Source organism: Gobio gobio (genome assembly GCF_949357685.1).
Source record: "Gobio gobio genome assembly, chromosome: 25".
NCBI classification, from domain to species: Eukaryota; Metazoa; Chordata; class Actinopteri; order Cypriniformes; family Gobionidae; genus Gobio; species Gobio gobio.
Window position 1 is genome coordinate 17,026,467 of NC_137121.1, and position 18,034 is coordinate 17,044,500.

Genomic DNA, 18,034 nt, shown 5'->3' on the forward strand with positions numbered 1-18,034 from the left:
ATAGTCTGTTTCAAGTTTCCAATGCTCCAACCCCTGATTGGCTGAACCGTGAGAGCAGGACCGCGATTGGCCTGCATGGGTCAGGTGATCAGGTTGTTTCGCTTCGCACTGACTCCCTGCATATCCCTTAAATAACCCCACTATTGCGAATGACGCATGGGTCTAATGTATGAGCATTTCTTATTAAACGTCACAAACATTCACAGAAAGACGCTGTTACGTTTGTTTGTACCCAGAACATACTAACAGAAGTGCACTTGTACGCTTATGCTTATATGCCTATTCCAGCATGCTTTTTGAATGCACTTGTTTAGCCCACTGCGTCCCGTAAAGTAACCTCCCTTCTTGTTTCTCTCCGTGTTTTGTCCTCTCTGTTGCAGAGGCTGCTTTACTATCCCAATCCCATGTAAGAGCACTTTCTTGTTCCTTTTCCTAAAAACAGACTGAGGTCGTCATATAAGAAGACTTTAGTTTTGCACAATTTTAAAAGTCCTTTGAGGATAAGCTTTTTTTTTTTTTTTTAATTTTAAGCTTACCATTTCTTGTATATTTCACAATGAAAGAATGTCTATCTTAATTTATAATATATTTAAAGCCTGTACACATAAAATAAATCAATTTTTAACTCTAAAAGTTTGTTTCTGCCTTTTTGTCTGCCGATTCACTGTGTAACCCACAGCCGTCCCAAAGTGTTTGTATTCATCAATGCAATGATGAAAAATTCCATACAAATATTTTACAGCCAAGCAAGCAATTAATATGAAATGTAACACAACTATCACAGTTGAGAGCTCAATAACCCTATGCCAAATATATCACACCCATGATTCACGTACATAACCCTCCCCGTTTTTCCCCCCACACTTTGTAACTTCACAAAGCATTGGAACGTCAACCTTTTTTTTTTGGGGGGCTAAATATTTTTTGGTACATACATCAGACCCATTTAAAATGATAAGATGATTCTTGTATAGTCCCATTCAACTTGGTTCTTTTGGGTCTTTTCTATCCTGTCCTTTCATCTGCTTTTTGGTCCTGCACTGCCTCCTATTTTGAACTCAAATAATACGGAGTAATCATTAAAAGAGGCAAATTTTTTTTAACCACCATGTTCTGTTGAGATTGACTTGATAATATTGTAAATTTGATAAATGGATAAATCGAGCCCTTTAAATGTCCTTGTGTCCCTCACATACCAAACAGAGCATGAGGGTTAAATTAATAGAATTTATTCTTGTCTGTGAATTTTCATGCATTTCATTCATTTTGCTTATTTAAAACCTAAATTGCAAATACTTTAAAAAAAAGAAGAAGAAGAAGAAGAAGAAAAAAAGAAGAAAAAATTCACAGGGTCAAAAATGAATGAAAACATCTTTAAAGACCTCTTGCTATGTCCTTAACTCCTTTCACACACACACAAAATGCAGTATTGAGTGCAGTATTCAGAATGTATATGAATGACAATCATGGAGTGTATTAGAGGGAAAGAGAGCTAAATAGTAAAGGATAGAAACTGTATTGAAAAGCAGCAATCAAAACAGCTGTTCATAAGGATTGTGTCAAGGTTATAATGTCCGTTTAACATTAAATAAAAGATGAGAAATTAGTTCATATTTCCACATACCATCATCTAATAAAAGTTTTCAATTACCTCATACTGTCATTCAAATAGGAATTCAGCTTTTACAAGCCATTTCAATAAAGTTATCAACTAAAGTCTGTTTGGTGCATTTTAGAAGTTATAAACTAGTTTTAAAATGACCTCTTCTAGGGATATGTGGATTATTATTATTATTATTATTATTATTAATCATATTATGTGGTATTAATAATAATCATGATGATGATGATGATGATGATGATAATGATGATAATAATAATAAATGATAAATTAAGTTAATTAATAAAATATTTAAATTAATAATTGAAGAATTATTATTATTAATTATTATTATAGTGTCTTATTATTATTATTGTTACTACTATAATGTATTATTATTATTATTATTATTATTATTTTATTATTAAGACAATATAGTAATAATAATAAGACAATATAATAATAATTAATAATAATAATTCAATTATTAATTTAAATATGTTATTAATTAACTTAATTTATCTATTATCATCTTCATCATTATTATGATTATTATTAATACCACATAATATTATATAATAATAATAATAATAATAATAATAATAATAATAATAATAATAATAATTCAATTATTAATTTCAATATTTTATTAATTAACTTAATTTATCTATTATTATTATTATTATTATTATTATTATTATCATCATTATTATGATTATTATTAATACCACATAATATTATATAATAATAATAATAATAATAATCATTTATTAATTTAAGTATTTTATTATTCACTTCATTTATTATTATTATTATTATTATTATTAGACCATATAATAATAACAATAATACAATTTATGTAAATATTTTATTAATTGACTTTCACATTTATTATTATTATTATTTATTGTTATTATTAATTATGATTATTCATATTTAAAACTACCTAGTAGTAATGATTATGTAAATTAATAAAGTAATGTATTATTATTGCTTTTAATAATTATAATACCATTAATAATAAAGTAAATTAATAAAGTAATTAATTTAATAACTGATTTGAAGTTTACATTGTGATGATGATGATGATGATGATGATGATGATGATGATGATGATGATGATGATGATTAATGATAATTATAATTATTAAGTAAATTAATAAAGTAATTAAATTAATAATTTATAAATTAAATGTAATATTATTATTATTAATTTGTTATTTTCAGTAAATTAATAAAGTGATTAGATTAATAATTGATATATGTGGTAATATTATTATTATTATTATTATTATTATTATTAATACATTTTTAAAAAGTAAAAATGTAATTAATACATTTTTTATTGTTATTTATTATTATTAATAGTTGCACTGGTGATGTACAAATATGTTTAAGGTACGTAGTCATTTCTCAACATAGAGAGCATGATAGTAGGGGGTCCGGTTTATGAATTTGTGGTGTGTGTGTGCGTGGACCCCGCAGGAGCCGAATCAGACTCCAGAACTCTGAATCAGCCGAACCCCAGCGCTCCGGCTGAGAGTCCAGAGGTGCAGACACTCTCAGACTCAACGGAGCTCATAAACATGAGGTTGGTTCATAATATTCATTCATTAATTGTCTAACAATGACACTTTTCATATTGCATGACAAGGAACTATAAAATGTGGACTTGTGTGTTGTCGGCCCGTATGAGACATATTATTTCCACTTTATCTTTTGTTTGAGAACATTTTTAACTTGAATAATTCATATTAACATAATGATATGAATTTAATTGATTTTGGTAATCATAATATAATTAATAATAATAATTTGTGTGAAAGCTAAAAACATCCTGTGTAATACTGCATGTCTTTTATGTGCATATTTTTTTCAGCGAAGTGAAGGATTCATCTAAAAAGCCCGATCCTGCAGATCCTGCATGTCCTGATTCTCCACTGCAGAAAGGTCAGTGAAAAGCTCTGCATGTTGGTTATATTTTCCTCACAGGATCTCATAATATTGCCTTTTACAATGGCCCCAAAATGTATTTGGACACATATCGAAGGGCCCCGTCTCTTTCATTTATACATGAAGCATGGCTTAAGTGTGTAAAACGTAGCCTACACTTTTGAACTAATAAATAGTGGAACGGCTTGATTTTTGGAAGGCATGAGGTTAATGTTATTAAATGATCAGTGTCACTTTAAGCGTTCATTTTGATTTCCTCTTGTCATCAGTGAAACACTCCACCGCCAAAGGAGAAATTACCAACAAAAACAACCTCTGGAGGAAGAAAATCCGATCCAGTAAGTGTCATTCTTCCAGCGTTCCATGAAAAATCAACCGCATGGGAACCTTCAAACATAGCAGGAGTGTTTTCCTTCCCATTGAGCTTGTGTTGTCAGCCACGATCTTCAATTATAGGTCGAGTTTCTATGTATTTCTATGTTGAATTATTTTCCCGCTCAAGGTTGTTAAAGGGTTTAGAATGAGTCTCTCCCCTCTGTCTTGAATGAACACGCGTAACCTTGCTTGTTGCAGTGGCTGTGGTGTCAGTTGCCACACGTGCACTAATCTGATTCTGAATTCATGTGTTCGTTAATCCTCACTGGATTAATATCAAGCGTCATGTTCTATTTATAAAAGCTAATGCAGCTTTTGGTCACGCCTGAGCACATGCTCTTCATTATTAGAGCTTAATTTCTTTATCTTTAGCACTGAAATAAATTGCTGACCTGAAAGCGCAACTCTGAAGGCTGCAGTATAGGAACAACTCTACATCAAACTCATTTCTTTTGTTGATGCTGGTCATATCCCCCATTCTCTCTAGAGGGCGCTACTGGTCTGTCTCACAGCTACTGATTGAGACAATACACAAGCAATTAGTCTCAGTACAGGCAAACATGACAATCTTTTAAGCAAATTTTGAGTGGGTTGCACTTAGTGTTAATTTTGTCACCTATTTTTAATTTAGTCTTAGTCTTAGTCTTGTGCCAAATGTCCTTGTTAGTTTTAGTCATATTTAGTCATTCACATATCTTTTTTTGTTAGTCAAGTTTTAGTCGACTAAAAGTCTTGTCATTTTAGTCTAGTTTTAGTCAAAAGACAACTCAAGGTATCTTAGTCAAGTTTTAGTCGACCAAAAGTCTAGTCATTTTAGTCTAGCTTTAGTCAAAGGAAAACTCAATATATTTTGTGGCAAAATAAGTTACATAAAGTACATATAACCTGCATAATGTTTGTGCCACAACACCATAGCTAACTGGTTGATTTACAGCATAGATGCCTAAAATCAGCATCAGCATGAGACGATGGGCACAAATATTGATTTCGATCTTGATTCAGTATGAATTCATATATATAGCCTACTGTACATATAAGGAAAAATTATTTTTTTACTCTTTTTTGGGGTTATATTATATTTGCTTGCATTCTTTACTATTCACTATTATTAACATTTCAAAATTTCACAAATAAGTAAGCAGTTATGATCTGCAATACTTTTTTGAGCAACTAGACTACATGTGTATTATTAAAGAGCCATACAGGCACCCAGTGGGTAATGGCATTACAAGTGAAATTTTTTATTTTTCCAGCCACAAAATGGCTGTAATTTGACTCTTTGCAGTGGAATTCTCTATTTTAACCTTAATTAATACACTAATTGTAATATAAATAATAAAAATAGCCTATTAGAAGAAAAATATTTTAAGTGGTCATTAATGGACCATAAGTATTGCACAAATAGTATTTAGTACCAAAAGATCTCCTCACAATATTCAATAAATATTATTGAATTAAAATATAGGCTATTTATTTTTAAAATAGTTAAGGTGTATGGTCACATTTGACCATAAATTAGTATAAGTGTGACTTAATTAGTAAGGAATACCTGAGGGCTAAATACAAGAAAAACATTAATATTAATGTTAACAATGTTGTATCTCTACCACTCTCCATAATACAATGATACTGTAAATGTGGCTGACGCACACTATGCTGTACGGTTTACCAAAAATTGCTGCAAACACCTGTATAGTGAAGCTGTTGTGTAACTTTCACGGCTTAAGCCATTCACATGTACTATTGAGCGCTCCGGGAACCACGTGACCATGCGCGCCGCCGCGAGATGACAGGCGGAGTCTGAGAGAGACCAGGGGCACGTTCAAAGCTCAAACCGGTGCGCAACGTTTTGCTACGGTTTCCGGTTGAACGTCATGTTTCCTGGAAACGGTGTGCAACGGTGTGCAACGGGTTTGAGATGCGTTTGATCTCGTTTGGTGGGTGTGTCAAAAATGACAGCCCAATCAGCGGCAAAATGTATATAAACCACGCAGTATTAAAGAGACAGCTCACACAATGGAAGTAAAGTTGTTTAATGTGTCCGCTGGTATTAGAAGACATGATTGTCGTAAGAGTTTAATATATATATATATGTATATATATATATATATATATATATATATATATATATATATATATATATATATATATATATATATATATATATATATATATATATATATATATATATATATATATATATATATATATATATATATATATATATATATATATATATATATATATATTATATATATATATATATATTTATATATATATATATATTTATATATATATATATATATATATATATATATATTTATATATATATATATATTTATATATATATATATATTTATATATATATATATATATTTATATATATATATATATTTATATATATATATATATTTATATATATATATATATATATAATCAACATGATGATGTATTTATTTATATCTTTAGCTTAATTGCAAGGCAAGTTTATTTATATACCAAATTTCATATATGGTAATTGCTTGACATAAAGTGAGAAAGAAAATACAAGCTATTAAAAAAGTAAGAACTAGAAATAAAATGATTTAAGTTAGAATTGATTACCAGGAGATGAAAAAGGTTCATTAAATGGGATTGGGGTGTTGTCATTTATTCTGGATGGTAGGTTGTCTACAAACCGGAAGGTTGGTTGTTCGATCCCCGGTTCCACCTGACCAAGTGTCGAGGTGTCCATGAGCAAGACACCTAACCCCAGCTGCTCCCGACGAGCTGGATGGCGCCTTGCATGGCTGACACCGCCGTCGGTGTATGAATGAGTGTGTGAATGGGTGAATGTGAGGCAAAATGTAAAGCGCTTTGGATGGCTGTAGGTCTGTTAAAAGCGCTATATAAATGCAGTCCATTTACCATTTACCATTTTGCAGTATTAAACACGTATTTATATCGATTTCATCAGGCTCCGAAAATTCCACAAAAAGAACACAAAGAATGGCCTTCTCGGCTGCCATAGTTACAACTCTTGCGTCAACAGAACAGGGTGTTCAACGCAGCACCGTTACCGTTTAAAAAACGTTTTGCAACGTTTTGTCGGGGCTGAACGCAGCCCTGTACTCGAGCAACAGCGCGAACTCTTTCTGAATATTTTGAACAGCTGAATATTCATCTCATGATGAAAAAGTAGAGACAATTGTAGACGAAAATGAAGAGAGATTTTATCTTAGTTTTTATTTTATGCAAAAGATTTTAGTCTCGTCCTTTTTTGTCAACAATAATGCATGTTAATTTAGTCTTAGTCAGTGTTTTTGCACATTGGTGCAGTCTCGTCATCGTCTCGTCTTCGTCACGGAAAAAAAGGTTGTTAACGAACATATTTAGTCTCGTCTCGTCTGACGAAATTAACACTAGTTGCACTACAATATGTAGTTATTAGCATAATTTAGCCATCGTTTACAATGTCAGATTCAAGTATAACTTGGCAAAAATGGATGAATTATAATTCTAAGTGTATTTAACAAAATTGAATGCTGAATTTCACTATTTTGTTTCTAATTTTTTAAAATATTTTACTGAATAATAATATAATATAATTTAATATATATATATAAAAATAATAATTATTATAATATTAATTATAATAATTTCTTTTTTATTTCACTATTGTTTCTCATTTTAAAAAGTATTACAATTTTATATTATATTATTATATACATTATAATAATATATACATCATTATTGTAATAAATATATATATATATATATATATATATATATATATATATATATATATATATATATATATATATATATATATATATATATATATATATATATAACATTTTAAATGAACTGTATTATTATTACTGATAATAACTGAATTATTATTAATATTATTGTTAATATTATTGTTAATATTATTATTATAATTACATGATTTAGCAATAATAATAAATAATAATATATTTATTAATTTAGCACTGAAATAAACAGACATTTTAAGGTAGGTAGCTTTTTCTCAACAACATATGATTTTTTATTATATATTTAATATTATTTATGTATTTGTTTGTTAACTTTATTAACTTTTTATAATACTTTATTGTTTATCATAAAATACTGAATTATTATTGTTATTAATTTTCCATGATTTAATAATAAGAATAAGAATACAAATACTTAATTTATTATTAAAAATAATTTGTGCTGGTGATGTATGTGCAGACATTTTTAAGCTAGGTATCAATTTCTCAAAATAGATAGCATGATTATTATCTATTTAATATTATTTATGTATTCGTTTGTTTATTAACTTTTTATAACACTTTATTGTTTATCATAAAATACTTAATAATAATAATAATAATAATAATAATAATAATAATAATAATAATTATTATTATTAATAATTTTGTGATTTAATAATAACAATAATAAAAATTATTACTAATTTATTATTTAAAATATTTTGTGCTGGTGATGCATGTACAGACATTTTTAAGCTAGGTAGCAATTTGTCAACATTGATAGCATGATTATTATTATCTATTAATTGAATCATTATTCATGTTATTTTACTTCTCTTCATTGCCCCCTTTCATTTCCTCACTCAGCCCTGCCCCTCGTCCTGCTTAAGAAATTTCACCGTGGAAAATCGGACGATAAAACTGAAGCCCTCGACAATGAATATGAAGACTCAGACTTTGAGGAGATCCATGAATCCGTAAACAGATTTACATTCCCTTTTTCTGTCTATCATTCTGTGTCATCACGTCTATCTCTGAATGATCAGTCATTGCATTCAACTGTTAGGTGGTTTCTTGGACTAAATGACCAAAATAGCGTGTAAATGTGTTTGATTTGTCACTGTTTTTTATTTGCTATATCCAAGAGCTGTTAAAGCTTGCATCTTTTCTCACACAGCTCTCCCCAACAAAGCCTGCAACACAGACTACAGAGTCTGAATGCCCCCTAATGGAGGACAAGAACTCAACAGCCCTTGATGAGATCCCAAAGATCCCTCTATATCGCGCACATTTTCATCCTGAAACCACAAAACCCAGCACTTCCTCTCCAGAGCCTGTCGTCACAGCCGTTCCCTCAGAGGCGAACTCCTTCAGCCCCAAGAAGAAGCTCACGTTGTCTTTATCTGAGAAGGAGAAGCTGCTCAACTGGGACTTCACCACTCCCGCTCCCGCTCCTGGAAAGCCCTCAACTTCTGAAGGGGAACAACGTCACCGCACCTCTACGAATCCTCAAAACAATCAACCAGGACCAGTAGTTCCACCAAAACCAAGCCGTCCCCAACCTGAGCCCACTCCTCCTCTCCTTGGCCTCCAACAGTGGGCCAACAGTCTCCGGAAGTCCTTCTCCTCCAACAAAGGGAGCAACCCTGTGGTCCTCAGGAGAAACCGACCTTTGAAAGCTAGGCCGCTGTCTGAGGGGTCCTTCAACCTCAGCGGCTTGTTTGGCAGCAGCATTCAGAGCAACCAGGATGAGGGGAACAGCAGCATGACTACCGATGAAAGCCAATCGAGAGCGAGGACTGAAAGCGAGCTCACAACGTTACTGGAGCAAGTGGCTCTCAGCTCGAAGACCCCCAAGGACACAAAAGATGACATGGCCTCCTTACCGCCTAGAAAACTCAATTTCTTCTCCTCCCTGCGCATTAAGAGGAACGAAGGAGCAGATAAGAGGAGAGGGGACAACCAGAAAGACATCTTGACCATTCTTTCCAGGTTTAGAAACAAAGGTAATTGCAGGTTAAAGTGACCTTTAATGCTTTTCTGCCGTTTAAAATCATTAGATTAAAACGATAAAGAAAAGCACAAAGTGTAAGAGTTAGAATGTTCTACAGGAGCGCATTCAGTCTTCTGAACATCATGTATATGTAAGATATTTGCAAGAGTTACATAGTGTAGCTTTAAATAAATCGAGTGTTTTCTTAAACCCTAGACGATCAGCACTTGTTCTCACGCGCTTCATTTCCAAGTGATTAAAGTCATGATCGCACATGAAGTACAGCGTGTGCACTAACCCATCGTGCTGCTTGGGTTAACTTCACTGTTATTATATGCAGCACTGTTATCTCTTACATTTATAATCTCCTACCAGCTTTCATTAAATTCCCTGCATGCAATTGTCAGGTAACTGTGGAACACGGCACTTTAATCTTGTGATGCATCAAAATATTCATACGACGTTGTGGGCAGCACAATGTTTTGATGACATAGTGATACAGATTCATAAATGTAATGGACTCTGCCGTCCATATGGATCCATATGGACAATGGATTGATTCTGTCGCACAAATCTAGCTGACGTACATTTACATTCATATTCAGCATAACACTATAGAGTGCTACAGGGAGGACATATTTTTGTAGGCCAAAACAAGTGAGCATTTCAGCACTTCTGATTTTATCATCCTGGGTCAGTTTTTTTTTGGTTAAATGCCTGAAATAAGGTTTGTGGTTAACAAGCTCAAGATATTTTCACTTTATATTCATGACATAATGTATTATTATTATTATTATTATTATTATTATTATTATTATTATTATTATTATTATTATTATTATTATTATTATTAGGGCCCAAGCACAGAAGGTGCGGAGGCACCTATTGAAATCATTAGTTATTATTATTATTATTAAATCATTATCGTCAGACATTTGATGATTATTTATTTCCATATTGACTGATAAATCCCTATTTTTAAATGTGCCTACCTAAAATAATAATTAACAGTTTGTTTTATTGTTGTTTTTGTTATTATTATTTAATCATTTTTCAGCTGATGTTGGATTTATTTATTTATCTGTTCGTTTGTTTATTCATTATTTATTGACTAATATATATTTTTAAATGTGCCTTGGCCTACAATATAAAAAAAATGTTTTTATTATTATTAATAATACTATGTATTTTAATATTATTTCATGTCAGCTGATATTGTATATTTATTTTTTATTTACTTATTTATTGACTGATATATATATATATATATATATATATATATATATATATATATATATATATATATATATATATATATATATATATATATATATATATATATATATATATATATATATATATATATATATATATATATATATATATATATATATATATATATATATATATATAATTTTTTTTTTTTTTTTTTTTTTTTTTTTTTTTTTTAAATGAGCCATGACATAAAATGGTAATTAACATATTGCTTTATTATTATTATTATTATTATTATTATTATTATTTAATCATTATAATTGATTCATTCATCCATCCATCCACCCACCCAGCCCGTCTGTCCGTCCATCCATCCGTGCTTTGACCTAAAATAATTAACACTTTTTTGTTGTTATCATTATCTGCTCTTATTTATTTATTTTGGTATTGACCGATACATCCCTTAACCTAAAATATACATTGTGGTTTGTTATCCACAGCTTCTGCTCAGCAACAACATCAACAGGAGTCCAACTCATCCAGTGAGGAGGAACAGGAACCAGGCTCCCAAAGGGTAAACATTGCTTCTTTTGCGCACAGTGTCACCTCACAGAAGAAAAAGGAGAAAACAGCAGTCCAACAAACCAAGAGAGATCAGCTGAAAAGACTTCACAGGGCTCAGGTATGCCACACACAAACACATTTATACAACTAAATGAGTCGCCATAGAGGGCTATTGTATTCCAATAAATGTAATGAATAAATATCAAGCTAGAGTGATAACCCGTGTTCTGCATAACACTTTTTGCATTTTTAGAATATAAATAAAATAAAAAAAAACATTTATTTACAAACTACTCGTCTTTGAGGATGTTTGCAAAATAAGGCTACTTAAAAAACATACATATGAATTGCATATATTCCAGTTAATCGAGGTATATTCAGATTGTCTGGCATTTGGCAGGTAATCCAAAGGCAACTGGAGGAAGTTGAGGAGAAGCAGAGATCTATGGAGGAGAAAGGTGTGGCTCTGGAGAAGGTCCTCAGAGGAGAAACTGGTACGGAATATTCTAACACAGTCACACATTATTACATCTGGAAATATATTATTTAAAGTGCCTCATTATCAGTCCCATTGTCCTTACATGTCCCCCCGTCTCCACCCACTCACTCTGTGATGGTGATATGATTATTTAAAGGGGTGTTATGACACTTATGACTTTCATTTCAGTTGCTGACAGCTATACAAATGAAGCATACATTTAGCCTATCAAGCAAGCAAACTTGAGAAATATTTTGCAGTCGCGAATAAGATTTCACAACCTTATTTCAATACACTTGTTCTGAAATTCGTAATTATATTTTTATATACTCTGGTTTTGTTTTACCCAGTTTTTTTTTGTTTTACGACATTTTTCATATGTCGCACAGGAAGTCATCAGGGAGTGACTTGATAGGGCGTCACTGTGGACTTCCTGTTTCTCTTCTTAGATTGATTTGATAATGACAAACTAAGACTTAGACAAAAATATATTTCTTTATTTCTTTTTATTTTAATATTTTAAATGTTTTAATTAAACATTGGCAATACATAATCAGTACAATAATTGTTTTTTTTAAATAATTAAATATACAATTTTGAAATGCAAATGCAAATTTTTATATATATGTTGTATTTTGTATTTTAGATATAGATTTTTTTCTATATTAATATTTTATTATATTGTGTATGTATTGTCAATGCATTGTGATTGTCGGCAAAAAGATTTTCAACCACTTCACAACATTAATACTACGAGAAGAGAAGACTAACCCCGGATCTATATGGCATGTACACAAAGACAACCTGCAAATAAACTGCTGCCTTATTGTTTTTTAGAGGGGGAAAATTAGAGATTCAAATAATAGTGATTTGCATTCAAACTAAATGGCCATTTAGAATCAAAATGATATTGAAATGACTGCAGAGGTAATGGGTTCTGTAAATAGGCAAAGAAAGGGAAAAGTGCCTCCAAAATGAGCTGAAAATGTGATGTTTCATTATTTTGGTGAATCTACGTGGGGATTATTAAAGGCAACAAGTCGTTCCGATGAGAAAAGCCAAATCGCAGCAGCCTTTTAACATACTGCATAATGAGTTTATAATCATATTTTGAAAGCTCTAAGCTCTAATTATAAGGGCAGTAAATTGAATTTTAACATCTCCTAGAAATCCATTTCTCCTGCTTCCTCATAGAAATTCTTCTTTTGACATCCTAAAATCTAGACAGACATTGTTAGATATTTAGAAACCGAATGAAACGCTTTAGTGCGGAAACCTTCAACTATAGATCTAGGAGTAAGTGTGTCATGTGACATCTTATTATAGCCTTGTTTTGTCGAAGTACCTTTGTCTCTCTCTCTTCCACAATGCTACAAGGATACAGGCAGTATAGAAGACGTCCCTTTAATAAAGTGGACAGCAAGGATACAGTGTGTCTTCAATCAACAGACTTCATTGAGGGCAGCAGAATTCTATTAATAAATGCATGGGGGCGAATCTTTTGTGACGGTGCACTGTGACCTGCCGCAATCCATTGTTCGGCATGTTTATGTGTCTTTGTCGGGATAATTGTGTTAAGATGAGGGACTGTGGGATGTGCATTTTTTGATGAATAGGTTCTTTGTTAACTGACATTTGCGGCCTCCAAATGGATGGAGAGTGGAAGTATGTAGTAAACAATGCTCTGAAACTGTCAATGTGAGAGACTGACAATGTGGGGCTATATGAGACTATAAGATAAATAATAGTAGTATTTGGCTTTTGTTTGACTCGGAAGTGTTATCATGGTCCTAAAATAGTTATTTTAAAGATTTGTTAAGCATGCATGAGGTTTCCAGTCACAGAAAATCAGGGTATTTTTAAAACGGTGTTTTCCATGCCTATAGAAATAATGTAAAATTCTAATATAAATATTCTTTTTAGTAATGCAAAGCACAAATATTTAGGATTTATAGAAATTGCTTTGTGCAAGGACAGTCTCCATAAATTATTTAATTTTTAAATGTTTGTTTATTTTAGTCTTATTTTACTAAGATATAATAACTTCATATATTTTTCAATATTTTTTATATATATAGTAGATGCCAATGTTCAATAAATTGTGTCTGTTATTTCGTGTTCACAGGCGACGACTCAACAGATGAGACAGTGCTTCTACAAACCTGGTTCAAACTGGTCCTGGAGAAGAACAAACTGTCCAGATACGAGTCTGAACTCATGATCTTGTAAGTACTGTGACTCTTATAGATTTTTTTTTTTTTCAAGGTTTCTGCACGTCTTATACATGCTCTTGTCCCTAGTGCTCAAGAACTGGAGTTGGAGGACACTCAAAGTCGGCTACAGCAAGACCTGAGACGGCGAATGGACATTGAAGGTGGGTTTGCTACGATACAGTACAGTATTTTTTGTAAAATTTGGAATAATTTAGATTTTTTTTTTAATGTTTTTGAAAGAAGTCCTCAAGAATTTATTTAATGAATAATAGTAATCGTAAAAAAAGAAATATTGTGAAATATTATTACGATTTATAAATAAATAGTATTTTAAATTATTTCAAAATGTAATATATTTCTCTGATGCAAAGCTGAGTTTTCAGCATCATCCAGTCTTTAGTCACATGATCCTTCAGAAATCATTCTAATATGTTGATTTGATGGCCAATTATTATTTACGATCAATTATTTATACTGGTTCTTAATATTATCAGTGTTGAAAATGTGTTTGCTGTTATTATTTAACTTTTTTCAGGATTCTTTGATGAATAAAGCTTAAAAGAACAATAAAATAGAAAGTCTTTGTCACTTTTGATCAATTTAAAGGTGCCGTGTGTAATATGTATAAGGATCTATTGACAGAAATGTAATATAATATAATATACATAACTATGTTTTCAGTGGTGTATAAAGACCTTCCATAATGAACCGTTATGTTTTTATTGCCTTAGAAAGAGCCATTTCTATCTACATACACCGCGGGTCCCCTTACAGTGAAGTCATGCTACAACTTCTGTAAAAATGAATAAATAAAATATTAAAAAAAATGTGTGCTTCCTATTTTACAGAGGTAGCTATACAAAACAGACCTCTTCTGTTAAAATAAGTGCTTCCAATGCACAAAATGCAATCTTAGTGTAACATAAATTTACATACTACTAATATACTTACAACTGTATGGTTTTTGAAACATTATTTAACCCACTGGTAACAAAAAAGTGCAATCTTACAACTGTAAAGTTGCTTTTCGATGATGTTCACGTCATGTAATTACGTCACTTCATAACGTTCCCATGGCAATAGGGGGAAATGGCTGCTCTAGTGCGAAGTAAACGCAACGTTTTTCAACTTGCTGCTCTAGTGCGAAGTAAACGCAACGTTTTTCAACTTTCTGCTAAGATATGTATGACTTTTTTGCAACGAAAATGTGGGGATTATGAAATCATGCAAGCCCCGCATATTTTGCGCGCGGAAATCGGCAATTTAGGCGGCGAAAGTGCGGCGTATTTGAAAAAAGTAAACATGCGGACTTTGGCTGATTATGCATTGAATTATGCGATCGCATAATAACGTTTTTCTGGAGGGACTGGCTAGCTACTCTCTGCTGTCTCAGACGACGGCATCTTTGTCCTGTGTCGGCCACCGTAGCTTCTCTATGTGCTTGAAAGGGAGGGGTGGGCGGTTGCAATTCACAACCTCACCGCTAGATGCCGCTAAAATTCACACACTGCACATTTAATGCATTCTTAGTGAATAAAAAGTATTCATTTGATTTTTTTTTTTTTTTTCTTAACCCAAACTTTTGAACGGTTGTGATCTACCGTGATTTCCTCAAAAATACTATTTCAGGCAAAACGTTTTTTCAACATTGATGATAACATAAAATGCTTCTTGAGCAGCAAATCATCATGTTAGATTGATTTCTGCAGGATCATGTGACACTGAAGACTGCAGTAATGATGCTGAAAAATTCACCTTTGCCATCACTGAAATAAATGAACAGTAGAAAACAATTATTTATATTTGTTTAATATTTTTTGCTGTATTTTTGATCACATAAATGCAGCCTTGTAGAGCATAATAATTTGAAACAGGTTTCAAAAAGATTAAAAATGTGTGATTATTCCAAACAATGGTAGTGTTGATATAGACCAACAGAAGAGGTGATGTAGTGGTTCTACAGATCTTAGATGTATTTGCACATTAAATGGTCTGTGGAATAATGTGGATATTGGATTGGATAATTGGTTGTTAGAGTGAAAACATATTGTAAGTGGCGGCGCATTTACTTGTGAACAGGAATTGATAACTGCTGAGGAAGGTGATAGTGTCTTCATTTGCAAGTCAATGGTTGGTCCCTCAGCCTCCGGCAAACACTAGTTTATTTTAGTGCTTCATGTTAGTGAAGCTCACTGTTTACCACTGAGACACATGCAGTGTTAAGCCACAGAACACAGAGGCCTCATTGTGTAATACTTAGTTATGGTTATCATACAATATACTGTATATGATGTTATTCAAAGCGATTAAACCTTGTTGTTACATGGTGAAAATGTTATGTTATGTACAATATTTTACCTGATTATTGATGATAGGCCTGCCTTTGTATTCCCTCCATATCCAGACTGCGAGAAGAGTGCGAGTGAGCTGGTGGAGGAGCAGAGCCTTCTGGTGGAGATCATGAAGGTGGTGGAGAACAGAGACAAACTGGTGAGTCTGCTGGAGGAGCAACGGCTGAAGGAGAAAGCTGAGGACCGAGATCTGGAGAGCATGATCCTGTCCAGAGGCTATCAGTTCCACTGGACCTGAACTCCTCTACTGTACTGACCTGCAAGAAGAACTACTTTAGACCGAGAGAGAAGATCTCGAACAGACTGTAATACGCTTGTTTAATCAAACCCAACTCGATGCTGCCTTTTGTGTTCTTCAAACGAAATAAACCAAAAACCAAACACGTGCCTCTTTACTAACTCAAAATGTTTCCACACACAAAGTTGCACAGCCACAGAGGTGGGAGGACTGACTACACATTTTATTCACACTGGGGCGATTGTATTTATATAGGTAAAGCAGTTTTTCTTGGACTTGTTTGATTTATCTTCCTGTTTTGTTAACTTTTTTTTAATGAATGTTTGTTCTGTTCTTTAGGGAATATTCCATAGAGGCCAAAGTTTAATGGCAGTGATAAAGTGTGTTTGTTTGTTTGTTGTTTTCTTGCAATGAACAGGATATCTTGTGACCTTAAATTTCAACTATTTCGAAAGTTAAACCAAATATCATTGTTTCAACAATCATAAAGTGCTTAAGAAAATGTGCAAAGGGCTCTGGTTTTATTCTTGTCTGTCTGTTGTCTTGTGTAATTTATTTAATAAATGTAAAAACAATGAGTGGGCTCTCCTTTCCTCTTCAAAACGACAACCTACACTAAAGATATTTGTAAGAATATTTAAGTTTCTGTATTTTATATAGAGCTGGGTAGTAACTGGTTACATTCAGATTCCAAAAATTAAGTACTTGTAATTAGATTAGACTACGTTTTAAAATACTCGTATTCATACTACAGTTACTTTTTTATTGATTGCATGTTATAATGGAAGTCAAATATTCATAATTCATTGATTCTCTACTTTGTATTTTCCTTTCTAAAAAAAGCCTACTGCTTCTATACGTTCAGAAGGTCTTCCAGGATTGTGGAATTACACACAGACCAAGCACTAGTCATGTGACTATCACTGAAAACTGATAGCCAACAAGCGTTTCCTCAACATTGCATATCAACATTGCATATCTAATCAACTTGTGATGAACACATTATTTGAATCCTCACTCGTTTTCAGTGAGTTGTTTATTCATTAATGTGCATTAATGTCTTTAGAAGGCTTTTGTCTTGTATGAATGTACAAATTCACATATTTTTTCATATTTACACGCACTGCAATTTTTTTGACCTTATATTTTTACTTGAAGTACTCCCTGAGATTTTATTTTGGAAGTTAGGTTAATTATAAAATTGTCAATAAAAATAATAAAATGAAGTTCATGGTTCTTTTTTAGTTGTTTTATTTTTATTGTTTTATTTTAACATGAATTGAATGCCATTTAGCAACACAGCCATCCAGCATT

General features: G+C 31.9%; 1 protein-coding gene and 1 long non-coding RNA gene across 7 annotated transcripts in view; one reads left to right on the plus strand and one right to left on the minus strand.

Moving 5' to 3' along the window:
* The window catches only part of mical2b (microtubule associated monooxygenase, calponin and LIM domain containing 2b), a 63,683-nt gene extending 46,396 nt beyond the window's left edge, over positions 1-17,287 (plus strand). For 2 of the 6 annotated variants that reach the window (XM_079809443.1, XM_079809444.1), the window contains 10 exons: positions 3,086-3,191; positions 3,480-3,550; positions 3,823-3,891; positions 8,536-8,645; positions 8,846-9,674; positions 11,377-11,558; positions 11,841-11,934; positions 14,044-14,143; positions 14,219-14,292; positions 16,536-17,287. In XM_079809443.1, the coding sequence (XP_079665569.1) occupies positions 3,086-3,191; positions 3,480-3,550; positions 3,823-3,891; positions 8,536-8,645; positions 8,846-9,674; positions 11,377-11,558; positions 11,841-11,934; positions 14,044-14,143; positions 14,219-14,292; positions 16,536-16,720 (1,820 nt within the window). In that variant the 3' untranslated portion in view covers positions 16,721-17,287. Of the gene's footprint in view, positions 1-4; positions 1,294-3,085; positions 3,192-3,479; positions 3,551-3,822; positions 3,892-8,535; positions 8,646-8,845; positions 9,675-11,376; positions 11,559-11,840; positions 11,935-14,043; positions 14,144-14,218; positions 14,293-16,535 lie in introns of those variants that run through there. The other 4 variants (XM_079809445.1, XM_079809447.1, XM_079809446.1 and 1 more) reach the window with 3 other exon arrangements.
* LOC307121727 overlaps positions 1-18,034 on the minus strand; it is a 29,201-nt gene that overhangs the window by 8,555 nt on the left and 2,612 nt on the right. The window contains exon 3 of the long non-coding RNA XR_013815983.1: positions 16,490-16,739. This is a non-coding gene — a long non-coding RNA (uncharacterized lncRNA). The remainder of the gene's footprint in view (positions 1-16,489; positions 16,740-18,034) is intronic.